The 23,686-nt window shown below is 39.3% G+C and overlaps 1 protein-coding gene across 21 annotated transcripts in view; it reads right to left on the bottom strand.

Annotated features, from left to right (window-relative positions):
- WASF3 (WASP family member 3) overlaps nt 1-23,686 on the bottom strand; it is a 122,025-nt gene that overhangs the window by 11,483 nt on the left and 86,856 nt on the right. For 12 of the 21 annotated variants that reach the window (XM_023621433.2, XM_070240166.1, XM_070240167.1 and 9 more), the window contains 4 exons: nt 11,001-11,135; nt 8,753-8,906; nt 5,289-5,406; nt 32-207 (listed from right to left, as the gene is read on the bottom strand). In XM_023621433.2, coding sequence (XP_023477201.1) covers nt 32-207; nt 5,289-5,406; nt 8,753-8,906; nt 11,001-11,135 — 583 coding nt within the window. The remainder of the gene's footprint in view (nt 1-31; nt 208-5,288; nt 5,407-8,752; nt 8,907-11,000; nt 11,136-23,686) is intronic. The other 9 variants (XM_070240178.1, XM_070240177.1, XM_070240180.1 and 6 more) reach the window with 1 other exon arrangement.

Raw genomic sequence — 23,686 nt, 5'->3', positions numbered from 1 at the left:
TCAGAGGCTTTGCCACAAGACACACACACACCTAGTGTCTGGGGACAGGGATCCCTCGGAAGACGCTCCGTGGTACACACTCTGAGACAACCTGTTGTCGGGTCTAAGCTCTTTGTCATATGCCATCATATTCCACTCCTGGCGCCTGTTTCTGGCTTTTCTAACCTTTTTCACCTCACGGGTTGTGCCATCTATACGCTTTTGCTCCTGATGTCCAGGAAAAGAAGGCAAGCATGCCGAGACAGAAGGGAAGGAAAAGAGCAGGTTAATGCAGTTGTAACGCACAGGTAACAAGCCTGACGTGCACACAAGAGACATCCCCATTCCATTCACTCCAACGTCAAGAAAACTCTAACACAGACCCAACAAAAATAGCTACACTTAACTGTTCAACCTAAATAAGCGGAACTTACTGTGATGCAACCGCAAGAGACGTTCCCACCCTTTTTGGTAAGGAATCCTCACTCTCCTCGGCTTTCAGCTGTTTGACACGTACTGTACCTGTTAGCTCTGTATTATACGGACGACATCAGGCAACACCACCCAGAGAAATCATTTCCTACCACTACACAACTCTCACTGACTTGTTAACATGCAATCACCTTGCAAAAAATAATTCAAAATGTTCTATTTCCAGTTTCTATGATTATTACAGAATATTTAAGCTAATCTTGCTAACTAGCTTAACATAAAACAAAAACAAGAAACAACTTACCTGCCCACACAAAGAATCATGCTTGCTCTGGTCCTACTTTGCCAGCAAAAATGGATTCAACACATACATAGGTGCTTCTTTAAAGGTGAGGACAGTTCTTTCTATGTGTGTTAACAAGTTTTCCCTGCTCCCCTCATAAGATCTGCTGATCTTTAAGAGAACTATGTGCTTTTAAGTCCTACGCTCCTTCTACGGGACCTCCACGCATGGTTTCACAGAGTACACACTCAGTAAATGTGACTCAGTGCTCGAGCCCCATGAGCTTACGGTGCCTACTATGCCCCCGGCACTGTGCCAAGCACTGATGACGCAAATAGCAAACAAAAAAGGGACAGGTATCTGCCCTCATGGAGCTTGCTGTCCAGTGGGGGAAGCCTACAAAATCATACACATAAATGTCTAATTACCAAATGTGGAAAAAGGTTTAAATGCATTACAAACAGAATGCTGTCTAGTCTGGAAGTCAGGGATGGTATCCTGGAGTGCGTGAGAGACAAGATGTGTAGGGTGAGTAGGCACAAATTCTGCAAAGGAGTATGGATGAGACATGTGCCAAGAGCGGACAGAATGTGCAACAGCTCTGAGAAGGAAGGGGAGAGCATCACATTAGGAGAAGTGAGAGAAGGTAACGGGTGAATTAGGGTGAATGGCTCTCAAGAGCTGAAGGGCAGGCAAGACCTTGAAGGATAGGTTAAAAATGTTGTTCTTTATCCCAAGAGCAGTGGGAAACCACTGAAGAATCAGAAGGGAAGGGATGACATACCAAGGCATTTGTAAAGATGCCTGTGGAGAACAGATAAAGGAGAAAGGTAGGGACACCAGTTAGAAAGCTACCCAGGTGGTAGGTGAAAGGAGGGCAGACGGCTCACGGCTGGTAGCGTGACAGAGAAGTGGACCGCTTTTGAGGTATTCAGGAGGCGTAGGTAATGTACTGGTGAAGGATGTGAACGTGAAATTCCCAGAACATATATAAATGGTTAATAAAGATATTATTAACTAATTTGTGTAACACAAATTAAGTTTTTTTGAGGGGGCGGAGGTCACCAAAATAACAATAATAATATCCAGGACAGGAGTAAGCTTGCTAAGAGTATAAATTGGTTCGTCTTTTAAAGGTCAGGGACAATATGATGGTATCTTTCAAAATTTAAAACCCACATTCGACTTCTAGGAATTTATCCTGAGGACATGAGTACACATGAGTACAGGGGTACACACTGCAGTACTGTAACAGCAACAAGCTAGAACAACCCAGATATTCATTAATACAACAACAGGTAAATAGTTTATGAAGCATCCATACCTTGGAATACTACACAACTGTTAAAAAGAATGAAGTACATCTTTAATGATGTCAATATATGTATAACATATGTATATGTCTGTATGTGTGTGCATAAGTCATGTGTAGTCCAATTCTATGTATATAAAAATACTTTGTGAAATGTATATGCATATATTTATGAACGCTTAAAAGGTTGGAAAATATGCACACCAAACTGTTAACAGTGGTTAGTTATGCTCGGGGAAGGGAGAAACTTATCCCCAAGTTTTCTAAACTGATTTATTTCCCTCAGTCTTATCTGAGCATTTTACAACCAGCAGTATTGTTTGTATACTTTTAAAAACCAAAAGAAAAAAGAGAAGGAGATTTCAATGTGATTCCAATACACGTCCTGATTAAGCAGCTCTGTATTAAATGGATAACTACTGCCCTTACTTTTAAGAGGTGTACACTCACATATTTAGGGATTAAGTGTTAGGATATCTGCAACTTTCTTTACAACGTTCAGCCCCCAAATCTACCCATCAACACACATGCGACACATACACGTGAACCAACTCTGACAAAATGTTAACAGTGATGCATCTATACTCCCAACCACACTGGCCTACATCAAATCCCTAGCATATGCCACACTGTTCCTACTCCAGGACGACCTGAGCTACCTCTGCTCAGACTGCTCCTCGACGCTGAAGCACCCCCCCCCAGCATGCCCTCACCCCCCAGCATGCCCTCAGCCCTCCAGCATGCCCTCACCGCCCAGCATGCCCTCAGCCCTCCAGCATGCCCTCACCCCCCCAGCAGGTCCTCACCCCTCCAGCATGCCCTCACCCCCCAGCATGCCCTCACCCCCCAGCATGCCCTCACCCACACACACGCTCCCACACACCTACTGCTGCAATGCTGTCATCCATCCTGGGATCTCGTGAACGACCCTCGAGAGAGAGGCCTTCCTTGACGCTCCACTTCATTCACATTATTCCCCCACCTTGTCATCTCACCCACAGCACCCCATTTTTTTCCTTCACAACAATCCAGCATTGTAACTACATACTTACAACTACATATTTATTTGAATAATTATATTTTTTAGTGTTTTTAAACAACGAAACTAAGGAAACTTAAAGTTCAAGAACAGTGGATTTCTTATCCCCAAATTTTCCAAACTAATTTTTCCTCCAGATAAATTTGTTAGTTCCAAACTGAAAGTGACTTGGGCTCCTGAAATCCCGGGAGATGAAGGATATCCTGCCTCATCTTCTATTCCTATATAAAGCAGATTTGTACTAGAATTTTCAAATTTCTCTGCCTCTTTATGAGTTCCAGGGGCTGCATGATAATTGTCTCCCACTATACTCTAATCTTCACAAGGCAACAGCTCTCTTTTTCACCACTGTGCATCCAGCATTTAAAGGCATTAGAAACAAAAAGACTCATTCTATAAATGAATGAATAGGAAATTCTTATCAGAACTTTATGTGTTTGAGGAACAGCAGAATGAGACAAAACAGTCAAGTAAATGACAAGTAATTTTAAAGACACAATAATCATATATAGATTAAGACTTTTCCTCTGAAGAACACTGGCGAAAAAATTAAATACTTTTGCCAAAAGTACTTCCCTGAGAAGGGAAACCTGGAAGGATGTGTAAAAGGGGAGGCATGTTCAGGGGCTGGCCCGGTGGCGGAGCAGTTAAGTTCACATTGCTCCAATTGGGTGACACGGGCTTTGACGGTCCGGTCCCTGGGTGTAGACCTAGCACTGCTTGTCAAGCCATGCTGTGACAGGTATCTCACATATAAAGTAGAGGAAGATGGGCACAGATGTTAGCCCAGGGCCAGTCTTCCTCAAAAAAAAAAAAAAAAAAAAAAAAAGGACAGGCATATTTTAAAGGCAGGTACTCTTTTTTTTTTTTCTGCTTTATCTCCCCAAATCCGCCCTGGTACATAGTTGTATATCTTAGTTGCAGGTCCTTCTAGTTGTGGCATGTGGGACACTGCCTCAACGTGGCTTGACGAGCAGTGCCATGTCCATGCCCAGGACCCGCCGAACCAGCGAAACCCTGGGCCGCCACAGCAGAGTGCACGAACTTAACCACTTGGCCATGGGGCCAGCCCCGGCAGGTACTCTTTTAAAACCCTGGAGTGTTTGCCCTGTTGCTATAAAAAGGTGTGGGGATTAAGACCAACATGCATTTAAATATCTGTTTCTTTTCCATTCAAGAGATTAGGATCTTTCTCTTCTTCACTTGAATACTTTGTATCTTCTCCAACTGAACACTCAGCAACTCCTGCAAGACTTCCCAATTCATCTCCCCAACTCGCCAGCACAAAGAGAGCAGGAATGACCAAGCCGCTGGAATTCTTTCCTAGAATTCCGTGGTAACACCTTACACTGCAGTCTGCAAAATGTTTCCCTGTTCCCTTTCTTAAATCCTGCTTTCAAATCCCAAATTCTCTCGCACCCCAAACTGTCACTCCTACTGGGCCAACACACCTAAACGCCTCAAAATCTGAAGGCTGCCAGCCCACAACATGCACACCATCTGTGTTAACTGAAGCACTCTGATGCCTGTCAAACAAAACAGGTGGTCATTTTTTAAAACAAAGCTTACATATAAAAGCATTGGCAAATATTTGCCTATGGAGAATTAAGTCTTCTGAATGGCTTAAGTCTAATTTCTGGGCCCCAAAGGGACAATTTTCAAAACAGAAGTAGCCAAACCTGAGGGGGCTTGTCCTTCCGAGGGGGCTGGCCATGCAGATGCTTCTCACCCTTCAGCCTTGCAAGCATCCCGCCCACTGCACCCACCACAGGAGCCTCGCTTTCAGCACATGCACCCCCTAAACGTGTGGCTCACATGCCTTCTCAGCCCAACGTGAGCATCTCGCCAAGGTGTTAATGCAGCTAGCTGGCAACCAACAATTAAGAATGCTTTAAAAACATGAAAGCAGGTCACTACATCTGACATGGCACGTTGACTGCTTTATGAATTTTGAAAGAGCAGAAGAAGTTACAAGACATGGTTACAAACAAAACTGAAATTTTAGCCACTACTTTTGTTAATGCAAAGCAAATGTTAAAGAACAAATCAGACAGTATTTATTGAAAATGGTATTACTGTGTTAGATTGAATTGTATCTTCATGTAAAAAATTCAACCTCTGAAGAAACTTCAGCACTCAGTCCAACATCTCAACCATTTAAATAAAGAATTTACTGATTTATTTCTAAATAAGAATCCCATTTACACATTTATATGCAAGTTTTCCATATGAGAATTATTTACCTTTTGACGCCTTTTCTCTTTCCTTTTGTCTTCTGTGTCCTGTAGCATTTTTTCTTTCCAGAGGTCAAAGAAATAGGAAGGATCAGTATAGAACTTCAGCCCATCCTTTTTATCATCTCTATAAGTCAATGTATTACAAGTCGGGGAAAAAAAAGGTTGTTAGATTATTTTCATATAGAGTTAATATTAATTCAATTTTAACTCATGAGATTATAATATCGGCATAGGGCATTTTAACTGTCCTATACTTATTAAACTAACCCTGGTGCTTCAGTGGTTAAGATTTGGTGCTCTCGCCACCTTGGCCTGGGGTTCATTTCCTGGTCAGGGAACCACACAACTGCCCATCGCTGGTTATACTGTAGCAGCTGCCTGTTGCTGTGATGCTAAAAAATATGCCACCAGTATTTCAAACACCAGCAGGGTCACCCATGGTGGACAGGTTTCAGCAGAGCTTCTAGACTAAGACAAACTAGGAAGAAGGACCTGGCCACCCACTTCCAAAAAAACTGGCCATGAAAACCGTGTGAAGAGCACTGTCTGATACAGCGCTGGAAGGTGAGAGGATGGCGCAAAAAGACCAGGCAGGGTTCCGCTCTGCTGTCCACAGAGTCGCTAGGAGTCAAGTCTCAAATTTCCTTATTTGAAAAAACATGTAAACATGCAAGAACAGTAACTTTTTCTAGAATAATTAGGTAAAAAATATTCTTGCAAATTTGGACTTCAGTATAAAAACATTCTCCTAAAAGATCACAACATGGCTCATAAACGGCAATATTTAATACCTCAATTATTTGAGGAACTGTCTTGTTTATTCCAGGAGGGGTCTATACACAGACAGGGACAGATTTTTAGGATATCTACATTCACCTCTACTCTGAAGCTTCATTATCAGCATAAAAATTAGTAAGTTCTCTGTCCTTTTTTCTTAATCAGGTTTGCCAAACATCTATAAATTCAATTGAGAAAGAAGCAGACTGCTGATGGTATATAAATGTGACTTGGGAAAAAGTGATGAACTATATATATTTTAAGTGGAAGTACTAACCCACAAAGAAAATTCACTTCTAGCCATTTCATTTTCAAGTACTGCTACAATTACTGTGGTCTCAGGAACAGTCCAAGTCTTATATAAGTTATTCATTTATCATAAAACGAATAATAATATAGCCAATATGAATCCAAAGTTGTAATATAAATCAATAGTAAAGGTCCAAGTAATCATGATATGAAGTAAACACTATTCTACTAATGCTTTAAAAAGTATGTGGTCTGTAGATTACCTTCAAGAGGAAGCAGAATATTTACATTTTAAATTAGTATTTCAAGAAGTCATTTAAGGCACACAGAGAAAGCAAAAATCAGCGAAATGAGTACAGGAAAGAGTTTACGCCCAAATAGTCAAAGAAAGCTGGCTGAACTATTCGGGGGAAAAACCTGTGTGTCCTTGAAGTTCCTGCCATGCCACGTCCTGCTGGGCTTCTCATCCTCACATACCAAGGCCCATGTGGGCGATTCTGGTCACTCTCACTGAAAAATCACTAACCAACCAGCACAACTCACTCCATTCGTTAACCTGGACTTACTTAAAATCCTTCCTTCTTTTCTAAGTTTCCTAAGTGACAAGGGACCTGCATTATGGAGATTTTATAAATAACATCATTGTGAAAAATATAATTTGATTCCCCAAGACACTAGGCTTTCAATACAGGTAAAGATATAGAAAAACCAGGGAGTAACTTGCTGTAAAACTTAAGACATATGTATAAAATGCACACTTTTTAAAAAAATGGAATACTTTAATGAAAGCAGAAACTCACATAAGTAAACAGAAGTTAACCTTGACATAAGAATATAAGCAGAAACGTCTTATGTTTGTAGTAACTAAGTACTCATTTTTCAGTCACACTGCACTTGTCCTATGTTAACACTGTGTTGCGACAGAGTCACACAAGTTCAAATGCAAAAGTTTGTTTATGTGTTTTATATACCCAAAATATTACTGTATTAACAAAAAGTAGATTAGAGTTGGCACTGCTATTCTTAAACACACTATTAAAAAGTCAAAGGCATTTTTATTTTCCATAAAAATGAATACACACAGACAATATAAATGAAAGTCAATTCATTTTTATGCAATTAAAATTTTTAAATCACCACAAATATTTAGTCATGATGTTGATTAATCAGATATAAGTGGTTCATTGAGTGTTCTGGTTTTTTCCCTTTAGAACAGAATATTTAGTGAGGCTTCTTAGGAAAATTTTAATAAGCAACCCCTCAAGGATCCCAGTGCTAAGTAAAACTGAAATTGCCCCAGAAAAATGCCTATTGAACCAAAGCAAGCACATGTTAAACATGAGGCTGACAATACCATGATTCACATCTACATTAATTTTTAAATAAGTGTGTGAAACCCCAGGAAAGTGCACTTGTTTCCTAGAGAAATGCGGCATCTTGGCCCCCTCGCATCACAGAGTCTCTACCACCTGACTGTGAGGGACACTTTCCGTCCATGCTGAAAGGGATGCGGCCTGAAGTGCTGCTGCCCCAGCAGAGCTGCAATAAACGGAAGGGCCAACATTCCTTCTGGACCCTGAGAAGGGACGGGATTCGGAGCAAGAAATGCTTTGGGCCCTCCCTGAGAAGGACCAGCGGGCCCACGGAGGCAGGAATGGAAGCAGAAGCAGAGGACTCACTGATCCTAGGCGTCCGCAGGAGCATCCTCAGCGGAGCTAAGCCTGGGGGCAGAGAGGACCACGCCCCATCACAGGCCAGGCTCCTGAGGCTGAAGGAACGAGCCTGACAGGAGGGTGAACTGATGGGAGAGGAACAATGAGAAACCACATGCAGGGAGGTTGGAAAGAAGGGCAAACTACGGAGAGAAAACACTACTGTGGTAGGACAGCTGTTTTTAAAAAGTGTTTTTAGTTGGTCTCTTAACATGAATTTTTTGCACTATTTATTTTCCATTCTGTTTTTGGGAAGTTTGATCCTGATAATGCGTCCTACCATTTAACAGTAACAGGTTAACCTGTTGACTTAATATTCACTCTTAAAAATCCCTAATGCTGCCGAACAAATTTTTCTGAATTAAATAACAAATGTCTCTGCAGTGCTAAACCGCTGAGATGGGTATTTTGCTGCATTATAAATGAATTATTCAGTTCCTTTAAAATTGACTTTGAATATGAGGAACAACTTAACCACACACAATATTGTTTTGTAATGTACCCACTGATGCTTAAACTATCTACATTTAATAGCTAAAATTAGAGCTCTCTTGGTAAGTTTATTTATATTTTGAAATACTAAAACTTAAACAATTCTGTACAAATAACTAATTTCACTGTGTATAATACCGCAATTATTATTTTCAAAGTTTGAAAAAGTACTTTCACAGCACTGTCCACCGCCCTCAACTTCGCGGTGCTGAGACGGTCTGGGAGCGCGGGCATCCATACCTGTAGGGAGTGAGGATGTTCAGAGGAGGCGGCTTATCACTCTGGTTGTAAATGTCAGCCACGGGATTGGGAATGCTGTTCTTTGAAACCACCTGCTGGTCTTGGACCGTGGAACTTTTGAAAGCCTTTTTCATGTTGATATCCTGTAGTGACACTATTTAGAGAAAAGTCCCCCAAGTTGAGTCACATGGAAATATTTTTAACTGTTTAGAAATAAGTATAATTTGAGCCACAATCATAAACATCTCCTAGAACAACAGTGTTTGTAACTGTTCATTGGAAGCCATCCTTCCTTCTTCTAAATAACTGTTAGAGATCTCTATGAAATGAAGTCAAATCCTGTCTGCTCTTCCTTTGTGGTGATCTAACTATTTCCCTGCACTAATATCAGAGCACCATTCTTTAACAGCATTTCTCAGAGACCACACAGGAACACAGCTGAGTGTAACAGGCATGTAAATACAAAGGTCTGGGTAGCCTAGGGGAAAAAAACATTCAAACAGTTAATACCAGTTTAATTATAATACATGCGGGAAACACTTCTGCAAAAAATACACACATGTCAAAGTTACATTAAGTTTTCCGACACTAACATTAAGGAAAGACGGCAAAGCTTTTCAACATACATATAGTCTTAGAAATTAAGTAGCATGATATAAAACTACACTAAGGAGTGAGACAATCAGGGCTGATTATACCTATTTCTCGTGTTTGCACAACACTTTACATCTCATGGATTAACTCATCTGACTCTGACACACTTCTGAGGCCGGCAAACTGGTCCGTTAACCCACCTGACCAATGAAGAGGAGACTCAGGGATGTTAAGTGACTTTTCCAAGATCACCCAGTAGAAAAGTAGCAGACTCAAAACAGAATACAGATTCCCTAACTTGGTCAACTGTTTTTTCTACTATAACATCTGTACCAAGGAAAGTCACAATGAAAAATCTTGATTGGAAAGGGAATTAAGGATATGAAATATACTGTAAAACTTCATGAAATTTAATCTACAGAGTAACCCTTTCCAGTGTAAGGTTTATCACAAGCATTCCAATGGCAAGAGCCAATAAAAAACTAAAGGAAGATGAACAAATATTTAAAAATCATTTGTGATACCATTTGAAATGAATGAATGATTGAAGATGTTAAAAATTCCTTATCTGAATAGACCAAGTAGCTACTCAAATTTTTATTTTTTCCAAATAATTTTTAAAAATCTGATTAAAGAATATTCATAACAGATATTAAAATTTCAATGCTCTATATTTTTATTAAATTTCTAATTCACTTAATTTAACTTTGACCTTTGAAAAAGACATGAACACAAGTAAACATTTTTTTAAATGATGAGGTATGAATTCCATAAATAACTACATTTTTAAAAAGTAAAGTCTTCATTTTTTACTAACACTACTATTATAAGTCTAGTAGAAAAATCAGATGCTAGGATTGTTTTAATGCAACAAGAGAAACTTTAGCTACTGTTATATAAAGTTAGAAATAATTTTTAATCTGAACATTTTTCTTAAAGTAAATAAGAAATGGCATTTCTTAATACAAAAAGTTGCAGATTTTTTCCCAGTCTAACCTCAGCTTTTCATTTAAAAGATACAGAAGGTGAAATTTTTAAAAAGGGATTGTTGAGTTTTAATTTTGTTGAAACTGCCACCATTTCAGAGTGTATCATCAAAATGATTATCAGTTAACTGAATAGTGCCTGTCAATATTAAGTTTATTCTTAAACCCTGAGGCCTAAAGGCCTTCGGTAAATGCTCTTTCTGAGAAGTTAAATCAGCAGGATCTCCAAGATTATTTACAGGCATCAACCTCAACAAGAGTACTGGGTAGAAGCCCTCACTCTGTCTCTCTACCTATATATAAGCCCTCTTAGCTGGACCACGCCTTTGGAGTGATTTCTTTAAAGAAAGTATCTTTAAAATAACTACCAATAACCTAAATTAGGACTTCTAATACTGAATACATTTGAAGAATCCTTGAAAACAAATACCGTATGCGTAATTTTTTTTACAAGAGAGTACAGCATATGAGGCAAACAAGATATGAATCTTTTAATCACTAATTAACCCAATGTTGTGGGGTTTTCCCCCCCTCAATATTCTTTTAGGAAAAGAGAAGATGAAATATCAGCATACCACCCCAAAGAAAAAGCAGTAATTACCCTGCAATTAATTACTACCGTCTTGTCAACATCACTTCTAGCTCATTGCTTTCATGCAATTACCTACCTTCTTCCACTGTTGAGTCCAGCTGGGTAACTTTGACAGCGAGGCGATCAATCCTGTCTTGAAGAGAATTTGCTCTGATGTAGAAGTTGTTAGCCTCATTAAACAGCTCACCAAATATGTCTTCGGCATGTTTGCCTATGGAAGAAAATGAATGGAGAAAGCCATCTGTTAAGAACTGCTGAAGCGGCCTTCACACATTCTCCCCAGCGCCGATCTCGCCACGTGGGATTCTGTGCAAACGATTACAAAAATAAAGTGTCAGAGTCAAAGGCCTTCAGAATTTTTGAAAATTTATTAGTGACATTCATACATATGTGAAATTAACCCAAAGTCGCAGAATTTTTAAATGCCCCAGATAATAAAAAATGTTCATTTAATTGCCACATGAGCTATCACACAAGTTGTTTCCCATTAAATTAAATTTCTTTGGAAAAAAATTACTCTCATTTTGCATGCTTTATGGATAAATAGAATCTCAGGACATAAACTCTCCTTTTTCTTTCCAAGATAATCATGTTGGTTTCTAAATTTAGGATTTTATCTCATTCACAATCAGAAACATTAGATATACTGTGCCTAACACTTTCCAATAGCATTAATTCCAGTTCATATTTTGAAATCCAGGTATACACTGCTGACTCTGGCACTCTCTAAAAATCAATATTTTGAATTTTGAGTTAAATTTTTCTGTATGGATCACCTCTATACTCCTACTTTTCTTAGAATGTAATTAATAACATTTATGAAAATTTAACAAGCAAGACAGGAATCAGTACCAGCTTACAGTAAATTTCCAAACCCTAACACCACTCCTTTATTTATGCAGCAAACATTTAATAATTCCTTACTCTGAGTGTGCAAAGCATTATCTGCCTTCTATCTTCTCTGACAGAGATACCACTTTTTTTCAAGACTTTATTTTTGAGAACAGTTTTAGGTTCACAGCAAAACTGAGCACAGAGAGTTCTTATATACACACTGCCCCCATTCACGCACAGCCTCCCCCACTATCAACATCCCACATTAGAGTGGTACATTTGTTATAACTGATGAACCCACACTGACACATCATTATCACCCGAAGTCCAGTTTACAACAGGGCTCACTCTTGGTACGTCCTATGGATTTTGACGTATTTATAATGACATGTACCCACCTTTACAGTATCATACAGAATAGTTTCACTGCCCTAAAAATCCTCTGTGCTCCATCTATTCATCCCCTCTCCCCAACTCCTGGCAACCACTATCTTTTTACTGTCTCCATCTTGGTTGCTTCCAGTGTTTGGTGATTATCAATAAACATTTGGGTGCAGATTTTTGTGTGGACATAAATTTTCAACCGATTGCTGGACCATATGGTAAGAGTATATTAGTTTTATAAGAAACAATGAAACTGTCTTCCAAAGTGGCTGGACCATTTTGCATTCCCACCAGCAATGCATGAGGGTTTCTATTGCCCCACATCCCCACCAGTATTTGGTGGTGTCAGTGTTCTGGATTTTAGCCATTCTGGTGGATGTGTAGTGGTATTTTGTTTTAATTTTTATTTCCCTGATCACATATGATGTTGATCATCTTTTCATATGATTATTTGCCATCTGTACATCTTCTTTGATGAAGTATCTGTTCATGTCTTTTCTCCATTTTTTAATCAGGTTGTTAAATTTTCTTATTATTGAATTTTAAGAGCTCTTTGTATATTCTGCATAACAGTCCTTTACCAGATTATGCAAATATTTTTTTTGCAAATATTCTCTCCCAGTCTGTGGTCTGTCTTCTTATTCTTAATAATAGAAAGATCTTGATAGATCTTTCACAGAGCAGAAGTTTATAATTTTAATGAAGTCCATCTTATCAATTATTTCTTTCATTATTGCACCTTTGGTGTCATATCTAAAAAGTCATCACCATAGGTCATCTAGATTTTCTCCTATGTTAACTTTTAGGAGTTTTATAGTTTTATATTTAGGTCTGTGATCCATTTTTGAGTAAATTCTCGTGAAGGGTGTAAGGCCTGTGTGCAGCCCGACCACTTCTTTTTATTTGTACATTCTATCAATTTATCACTCAAATAAGAAGAGAACCTGAACTTTCCAGGAGAAAACTTACTTAAAGCAAGAATAACTAATGTTTTCATAGTGCTTTTCAATTTATACAATGCTTCATATCCACCTGCCGTATGCTTTGCTGTAGTCCACAAGACTGTAAGCTCCAGGAGAGGAAGAACCCTGTCTGCCTGCTCGGCACTGCAGCCCCGGCCCCAGGACAAGGCCTCCTGGGACACACCTGTGCGACGGACAGGTCAGCTCCTGAGTCAACAGGGAGATGACCAGACTGAGCCTCGGAAAGGTGGTCTAAGCCTCAGGGCTAGTAAGTGGGGGAAACAGACGAAACAAAAACCTGGTCTTCTAACTTCAAACTCCCTGCTTCTATCACATACTTCCCTGAACTTTCTTGGTTAAAAATTAGCAACTTCCATGAATTATTTCAGGCCATGAGATATTTGGTAATTTCCTGTTTACTTAATGAAGTGGACTAAAATATTTTGCTGCTTAAATGCTTACTCCCAGACACTGAATAAGCATTTCTTATGAATTTAAAATTGGTACAATTTCATAAATTCTAATGGTGCAACTGTCTTAACAAGAGGAACTTTCTCTTAGAAAATAAGAGTAATAAAGAGACCAACAAAAAACACACCCTCTCCTGCCGCAGACCACTGACTTCAGTGGAGCAGTAAAGAGTTTCCCCTGAAGCCCAGTATCTACAGTATGGTTCTCGGGAGTCACATAAAGTACTGCCCACAGTTCCCACTCCCACGGTATAGAGAATGGTTCCAAGAAGGCAAAGAAATAAAATAGTCTTCACACAAATTGTATGTTTTAAAAGACCACAACTAGATGGTATCTGGAGTGGTACCAGAATTCATGTTCGCTACCTTATAAACTCTTACCTGAGCACTGGACTTGAGCATCTAATTAGCTAATGTACATCTCCACAAGGATGCCCTATGAAGAATCTCAAATCCTGTACAAGTTCAAATAGGAATTCATTTTCACATTAACTCAGACCTTGTTGAAAGGCATCAACCATTCAGAACGCAGCCCAAGTCAGAAAGAGTGATCTGTGACTGCTCCCTCTCCAGCTAACTGAACATCAGATCTCGTCACTTCTGGCCCCACCACCCCCTCAGCTCAGACCCTCCCTGTTTACATCAACAACTTTGTTTCTTCTGCTTTCAGATTCACCTCCCACCCTCAAATCCATTCATCACACTGCCGCCAAATGATCTTTCTACAAGAAAGATCCGACTGTGCCCTTTCAATTTAAATTCTTCATTGCTCTCGTCAACTCAAGATAAAAATCAAAGCCTCTCAGTGGGACAGAAGGCCCCATACAGCTCACGTCTGCCCCTTCCCATGCTCCAGTCGAAAGAAATACGTGCAATCCCTAAACCCAGCCCACTTCCTCATGGACCCCGTCACTCCTCTGCATTTTCTATCTCTTCTATGCCTTGTCATCTCGCTCAGGATAAAAGCCAAAGGTCATGTTATGGCTAATAAGGTCCTATGTGACCTAGCTCCATTTACCTTCCTGGTCTCAGCAACTACTCCCTCTCTCTTGCATATTCCACTCCAACTACGATAGCTCATTGCTGTTTCTCAGACACACCCACCATATTCGCTTCTCCTCAGGCTTTTGCATTTCCTCTTCCTTCTGCCTGGACCATTTCCCCAGAGATTCACTTGGATAGCTCCCTCACTTCATCCAGTCTCTACCCAAATGTCACCTTCTAAGTGAGATTTTCTGTAGCAACCCTGGCTAATCTGCAGTCACCTCACCAAACAGTCACACACACACCATTCTCCCCGCCCTGCTGTGGTTTTCTCCTTAGCACTTGGCACTATGTAATAAATTATACACCTGTACTTATTCACCTTGTTTCTTGCCTGTTTCCTTTCACTAGATTGTACCATCCAAGCGGTCAGGATTCTCCTTCGTTCTGTGCTTTTGCCCAAGGCCGAGGGCATGCCTGGCTTACAGTAGGTGCTTGAAAAGATTTTGTAATAAATGAATAAAAATGCATGAGCTTCAGGATGCAGACTGGGGTATGTAAGACCAGATGCTCCTCTCTGTGTTCTCACATTACCCTAAGCATCCTCAATCACAGGCCTCACCATCTAACTCTGATCTTGTCTTTATTTACGCAAATTCTTTGGGGCTTTTATCTCTGCTTTTTATCTCTGCATTGCCAGTGCTGAACCAATGCTCAGGGAGTCTCTCCTGGATAAAAAACACATGGTCTATAACAGTGTTTTCTTGTTAACAAGTACACAACCAACAAATGCTCCCTGCTCAAGTAAGTTTGGGAAATACTGGGCTAAAAAGATTAAAGATGTTTCTATGCCTTGGGGCATCTCAAAATCTTTAATATGCTAATGTGCATTAGGAATCTGCAAGAGAAGCATCCAGCATACTCTATTTTCAAACTGACTGGGCCTGGAAACAGCTAATAACATCTTCCAGAACTATGGTTTTATGAAGCCCATTCAAGAAAATGGCCGCCCCTTCAGCTGGATGTTCTGTAAGACAAAGCACCATGTTCCTAATGCTGTATATCAAGTCTATCACTTGTTCATTTTCAATGTCAGGCATAGTCAAAATGTAACCAACTGATTTTTGTTTTTCTACTTGACTATTCATAGTTAAAAAAATTCCCATGCAACTCCAAAAAATCCCATGCCTTTCCCTTCAGCTATGCAGAAATCTAATTAATAGAGACAGCACAGATCACCAAGAATATGGGAGTACATATCGTAGTCTCTTGCAAAAGTTACACCAACATTCTCGAAGCACAGCAACTACTGTGGAGAACCACACTCTGCTAGATGCTGTACAAGTTGAAAAGGATAAATAACATGTGCCCTCTGTCTTCAATGCTCAACCCTATTTGAAAAAACATGCAACTGATACTATACTTCCTCTGGAAGTTCTCAATTTATAAAAAGAAGCAGAAATTAAAGACTTGCATACTTAATTTTTGGCCAGCTGCTGAAAGCTGACAAGTGACTAAAGAGAAGAAAATAGAAGAAACTATATTTTCTGATGCACAAGAATAAAGTGTTGCAATTACAGTATTCAGTTTTGCAAACAGCAACTTATTTGAAAAGCTTAATTTTACTCACTCTTTCAACAGCAAGTCCATTAATAGCTAAATTAAAATAATTCTGAATTGAGTTAAAAACCACATTGAGGTAAAGGCAATTTACTCATTCTTTACTGACAAACAATCCACTTATGGATTTATTAGGACCATTATGAAGTTGCGTCCAAATAGGTCAGGTTGAGAAGTATGCGTCCAAACTGCCAAAGCATAAAAATTATGCATGGATTTTCAACTGATTTTAAAAGAAAGATGATTTATTGGAAACAATCAGAGTGTCTGATATGAGTCCTTTCTGCAGAACAAGAAATCAGCCATAACAAGGTCCTTCAGATCTTGGTTTGTCAAGATTTTGGCTTTTCCTTCTCCACTAAAAGAAACCAGGCTCCTTAGAAAAATGACTGATTCTGGGGCTGAGGGTGGAAAAGTACAAGATGAGCTTAGGATAGCCTGCTGTGCTTTTCTAAAAAAAAAAAGTAAAGAAGTACTCAGAGTCGGGGTGGGGAGACATGTCAAAAAGACAGAAAAGCCAACCTCAAACCACTCCCACTGGCCAAACCTGAGAAGATGTGAGCATCAAGATGAATAATGCAGACAATGGATTATAACCCACAGAATAAAATAAGAATCCCTGAGTCTATACCAATATAAATAAATCAATGAATGAATAAGTAAATAATAGGGAAAGAAGTGAAGGCACTTAGAGCAGAACGACAACTAATAAATGTAGAAGAAATTATGGAATTACAAAATCTCCATTCTGCAGCCACCACCACAATAACTGTTTGGGGCAAGAATCATCAAGGGGTCCTAAGACTAGTGCGTAGAAGTGGGATGGGAACAGGATGGGAGTACAGTCTCCGTGTGTTTCCCCATAAGATACTTAATTACACAGAGAAAAAAAACTTCACAGTAGAGAAACCTATGGACAAAGTGTTAACCAGGTGATTAAAGTTAATGTGGGCAGTTATGGGACACACAGATAACAAGCTTCCTGAGAAAATGCACTGAGGATCTGTCATCACTCTGTGACAGTCCTGCCAACATCCTAAATCTGATCATGAGGAAACATCAGAAGATCCAGACCAAGGGAATTCCACAAAATAAATCACCAGTTCCCTTTAAAAATGTCAAGTCATAAAAGTCAAAGAAAGGCTGAGGAACTGCTCCAGATTAAAGGAGAGAGGCAAATATATAAATATATACAATATATAAAACACTAAATATATACACACATATTGGGGGAGAGGGAGGAGGAGAAAGGAGGGCAAGAAGAAAAGAGAGAAGTGTCTACAAAAAGGAAAAATGTGGTAAAATGATGTAGAGGTGAAAGTTTATGAGAATTCTTTGCACTATTTTTGATCTTTTTTATGTCTGAAATCATTTCCAAATAAAAAGTTAAAAAAGAAACTTTATTACAGTGTCTGTAGTTAAAATTTAGTTGCTACTGAATTTCATAAAATAACAAATAATTATTGGGCCCTAAGGGTTTTTTTTCCCTTTTTAAAATTTTATTTTTCTACTATGAAAGCAATTCATGCTCATTATAAGAAATATAGAAAACACAGAAAAGTAAGCAATAGGAAAAATGTCCAAAAGTCCAATCTCAGACATCTACTGTTAGCATTCTGATTTATTTCTTTTGTCTCTGTTGTGATTATAAGTCTGTGTAAAAGTCAAAAACCACAGTATACACCCTGACTCTCTGAAACATCTCTGAGTACAATAGTAATACAGTGCTCATGGTAGAAAATTTAGGAAATTCAGAAAAATAAAAACTAAAAAATGTCACCCATAGTTAACCATAGTTAACTTTTTTGTATACTTCTTTACAATACTCTAAGAATTTTATAAGAACTAAGATAATAGATGTTGATTAATTCAGTTTATTTGGCAGACATTTATCAAGCACCCACTGGGCATCAGGCACTGTCCTAGGCACTTGAAGAAAGAGAGCAGTGAACACAGCCACAAGGCTTATATTCTATACGGACAATACACAAATAATGCATCATCACATGATGTTAAGTGCTATGAAGAAAACAAGACAGTAAGGAGCTGGAGAGTGGCAGGCAGTGGCTGGTACTCAGGTGGTCAGAAAAGGCCTCTATGATGAGGTGATATTTTAGGCAGACAGCTGAGTGACATGAGGGAGGGGACCACACCGGCATCTCGGAGAGTAACTTCCCAGGCAGAAACACACTTGGAGTGCGAGAGCAGTATCCAGGAGGCCAGTATGGCTGGAGCCCAGTGAGCAGAGGGAAAAGTGCACAAGAGGACCGAGAAACAAATGTCCGTCCCTTTGGAGTGGGGTGACTAGAGCGAGGCAGCAGGGACATCAGACAGGGGGCTACTGGGGGGCAGTGAGAGACTGAGGTGGCTTCGACTAGAAGAGTGGCTGGGGAGGTGTACGGATTTGGTACATATTCTGAAGATGTCTGGAATGAGAGAAAGAAGAGACAAATCAAAAGCAACTGGAAGACTAGAGTTCCCACATGCTAAGATAGAGAAGGAGGGGTTAGGAGAGAGATAAGAAATCATTAATTCAGTTTTAAATATGTTGAGTTTGAGACGCCTATTAGAAATACAAGTGAAGATATCGAGTAGGCAATTGTATATACCAATTTGAAGTCTAGGGGACAGGTCAGAACTGAAGACATAAATTTGGAAATCATCAGGGTAAGGACGGTATTTCAAGCCATGGGACCAGAAGAGACTGCCTAGTGAATGGGAGCAGGCAGAGAAGCTTCAGAGACCAAGCCCTGGAGCACTCCAACAGCAGAGGCAGGGAAGACCCCAGGAGACTATTAAGAAGTGCTTGTGAGGTAGGAGAAACACCCAAGTGTGCTGGGCCGGAAGCCAGGTAAAGAAAGTTTCTCCAGAAGGAGGAAGTCGTTGACTGAGTCAAATGCCGCTAATTGATAGGTAACGAGACTGAGTTTGGAAACAGAGAAGTCACTGGTAACACAGACAAGCAGTTTCAAGAGTCGATGGGACAAAACTTTAATGGGGACAAGAGACAACGGAGAAGTGAAGGCAGTGGAGATATGAATAGTTCTTTCAAGGAAACTTACTGTGAAGGGGAGAAAGGAGATAGGCAGAGGATGATCTGAGATTTATTAAGTTGGGATAGTTCTCAATGTATTTACATTTGGTAGGAACGATGTAGACACAGGAAGAAAAGATGATGCAGGGAAGAGAGAAGGCTAACACAGTCCTGGAGTGAGCATGAGGGAATGGAGTCCAGTGCTTTAGAAACATGAACATCATTCATTCCAAAGGAGGGGGCGCAGCACACACTGGTACAGATCAGATCAGCGGGCTCATGTGACAGAAGGGGAATCTTTAGTTCTCTCCTGTTTTTATTTTCCCAGTGAAATAAGAAGTATCAGCCCAGAGTGGGGAAGTTTAAGGTGGAAAGAGAAGATATGAAATAGGCACCATAAGGGCAGGTAAACTAATGAAGAAAGGAATTACAGCATGGTTGCTGAGCAACAGCGAGGGCTCACCTGAGAAACGTGCTCATGATTTTGAATCTTCTTTTCCAACATAAGCATTTCAAGCTACAAATTTCCCTCCAAGCAGTTCTTTAGATCCCACAAAAACATTGGTACTTTGTGTGTTCATTATCACACAGTCAGAAATAGTCTCTAATTTCCCTTCTGATTTCTTCTTTGACCAATGGATTATTTTAGAAGATACTGATCTTCCAATATTTGAGAATTATTTTAAAAGATTATTATAATTATCTCATTGTCATCATACTCTTTCTGATCTCAATCTTTTCAAGTGTATTACTTTCTGGCCGGGCATTTGTTCCATGTTACTGAACACTGCATGTGAACGTTAAAAGAGCGTATATTCCACAGAGTGGGAGTTAGTGTTCTATAAAAGTCAATCAAGTCAGAGTGCTTGGTAGTATTGCTCAAACCTCCTATATCCTTAAAGATCTTTTTTATTTCTTGTATCAATTACTGAGAGGTTTTTATTAAAATTTCCAACTATGATTCTGGGTTAGTCTATTTCTCCCTTCAGTTCTATTTTACTCCATGTACTCAGAAGCTTTCTTATTAGCTATATATACATTATGTGTTCTTGACAAATTGACTCTTTCATCACTATGAAATATCCTTCTTTATCTCTGTTTTATAATCTATTTTACTTGATAATAATATAGCCACATCAGCTTTCTTATGCTCTGTGTTTGCATAGTGTATTTTTTCAATTATTTTCTTTAAATCTGTCTTCATTCTTAAAAATGCATGTATTTTATTCAGCCAGATAACCTCTGCCTTTTAAGTGGAGTGTTTCAATGCTCTCATTTAATGCAGTTATTGCTACGGCTGGGTTTAATTCTATCACCCGGGTATTGGTTTTCCATTTCTCCTTTCTGGTCCTTGTTCCTTTGTCCTTCCTTTCCTGCCTTCTTTTAGGATAATCAAATAATTATGAGGGCTCCATTTTATCTCCTCTATGTGTTATCTTAGAGGTTACTGAAAATTAAAATACGCATCCTCGACTCACCCTAATGTACTTTCAAATAATATAGTATTTCATAAACAATGTAAAATACAGCAGTATAATTCCACTTACCCCCTGCCACTCTTACAGTTCTTACTGTCATACATTTTAATTTAACATAGGTTATAAACTCTACAATAAATTTTAAATAGTCAAGAATCTTTAAACACAAGATATAAATATGTAATTTTTAATAAACTGTGATTTTGTGATTTATAATAAAAAGCATATATATTTGATCTTCATTTTCATTTCTGGCATAGAGCTCCTAAAACACTTGGAATTCCCTAAGTGATGAGAATCAGAAAGGTGTCTTATGTTAATGAGCTGACTTTTGGGCCACACCTAAGGCTGGTTGCCAGGAAAATCAACCCTGTGATTAGAGGGTTGGAATTTTCAATCCTCCAGGGAGGGGAGAGGGGCTGGAAGTTAAATCAATCGCCAATGGCCAATGACTTAATCAATCATGCCCATGTAATGAAGCCTCCATAAAAACCCAAAAGGAGAGAGCTTCCAGGTTGGTGAACACATGGCGACTGGGGGAGAGGGCTATGCTTAGAGAAGGCACGGAGGTTCTGTGCCCTTTCCCCACCTCTTGCCCTAGGCATCTCCTCCATCTGGGTGTTCTTGAATTATATCCCTTTATAATAAACCGGTAACATAGTAAAGTAAAATGATTCTCTGAGTTCTTTGAGCTGCTCTGGCAAATTAACCTCAAGGAAGGGGTTGTTGGAACCTCCAATCTGCAGCCAGTTGATCAGAGGCACAAGTGACAGACTGGACTTGCAATCGGAACCTGAAGAGTGTGTGCATGGGCGGAGTCTTGTGGGACTGAGCCCTTCACCTGTGGGATCTGACACTACCTCCAGGTAGACAGTGTCAGAAGTGAGATGAATTAGAGGACACCCAGATTATGTCACCGAGAATTTTTGTTGTGGGGAAACCCCCACACACATTGTAATTGGGCACAGAACTGTACAACTTCTTATTTTTACTCATATATTTACTCTTTCTGGTGATCTTTTTTCCTTCTTGCAGATCCAGACTACCATCTGGTACCATTTCCCTTCAGCATAAAGAGTTTTTTTAGCATTTTTTGTAGTGCAGGTCTGCTGAAGACTAATTTGCTCAGATTTTGTCTGAATAAGCTACATCTACTTCACTTTCGAAGGATATTTTAATTAGCTACAGCATGACAATTTTTTTCTTTCGGGACTTTATTCCCTGTTTTCTGGTTTCCATTGTTCCTGATGAGACGTCAGCTGTCATTCTTGACACTGTTTGCTCCCTACACGTAATGTACTTTTTTCCTCCAACTCCTTTTATGAGTCTCTCTTTAACTTTGTTCTTTTAGCAACATTACTATGATGTGACTAGATGTCAAGTTTTCTTTAATTTACATTTCATGAAATCTGCTGAGCTTCAGATCCGTTGGTTGCTATCTATCATCAATATTCAGAAATTCTCAACTGTTATTTCTTCTGCCCTATTCTCGCTCTCTCCTCTTCTTCTGGGACTCCAATTACATATGTGTTAGACCATCTGATATTGTCCCATATTTTGGATGCTCTGGGTTTTTTTCTTATTCCTTTTCTCTTGTCAATCAGTTGGATAATTTCTATTGACTTGTCTCCAACCTCACTGATCACTTCTGCTATTAGGCCCATCAAGTGAATTCTTTATTTCTGATAACAGTCATGTGCTTTACAATGACATTCAGGTCAACAAGGGAATGCGTATATGACGGTGGTCCCATAAGATTAGTGCCATAGAGCCTAGGTGTGTAGTAGGCTATGTACCATCTAGGTTTGTGTAAGTACACTCTACGATGTTCACACAATGATGAAAGCACCTAACGAAACATTTCTCAGAACATATCCCCATCGTTAAATGATGCATGACTGTACTGTATTTTTCAATTCTAGTATTTTTTTCTTAATAGTTTCCATTTCTCTGTTGAAATTAACTATTTCTTCATGCATGTTGTTCACCTCTCCCAGTTTGTTCTTCAATGTATTTTTTTATTCTTAGAATTTCCATATCTCTGCCCACATGACCCATCTGTTCTTGAATGTTGTCTACTTTTCCATTAAAGTCCTAAGCTTTTTAACCATAGTTACTTGAAATTCCTGGTCTGATAATTCCCCACATCCATGCCATATCTGAAATCTGGTTCTGACATTTACTCTGTTCAAACTGTGTGTTTTGTCTTTTAATATGCCTCTTAATTTTTTTGTAGAAAGCCAGAGACATGGCATACTGAGTGAAAAGAACTGGAGCATGGAGGCCTTTGGCAATGTGTCTGTAAGGTGTGGGAGAGGGGAAATGTTCTAGAGTGTTAAAACTTTTTTTCTAGCTTTACTGAGGTATAACTGACAAAATTGTGTACATTGAAAATGTACAATGTGGTCATTTGATATGCATATACTTTGTGAAATAACTACCACAATTAGGTTAATTAACACATCATCACATCACATATATATATATATTTTTTTGGTGAGAATGCTTAAGATCCACTCTCCTAGCAAATTTCAAATATACAATATTTTTAACTATAGTCACCATGCTGTACATGAGATCCCCAGAATTTATTCACCTTATAACTGAAGGCTTATACCCTTGACCAGAATCTCCCCCAGGTCCCCCACCTCTCAGACGCCCCCCACCCCCTGCCACCACCTCCAGTTTAACAACCATTCTACTCTTTGTTTCTATGAGCTTGACTTTCTTTTTTTTAAATTCCACAAATAAACGAGATGACACAGTATTTGTCTTTCTCTGTCCAGCTTATTTCACTTAGCATAAGGTCTTCTAGGTTCATCCATGTTGCAAATGGCAGGATTTCCTTCTTTCTCGTTTCCTGTCTCATAATCCTGCTAAATAACATTCCACTGTACATATATATACACATCTTCTTCATCCACTCGTCTGTCGATGGTATATGACTTGGTCTCAGTCATCCTATGAGCTGGGCCCCTGAGTCTCACCCCCTACCC

The sequence above is a fragment of the Equus caballus genome, chromosome 17 (assembly GCF_041296265.1).
Source record: "Equus caballus isolate H_3958 breed thoroughbred chromosome 17, TB-T2T, whole genome shotgun sequence".
NCBI classification, from domain to species: domain Eukaryota; kingdom Metazoa; phylum Chordata; class Mammalia; order Perissodactyla; family Equidae; genus Equus; species Equus caballus.
Note: the sequence above shows the minus strand (reverse complement) of the source record. Positions and strands in the feature narration are given on the sequence as shown.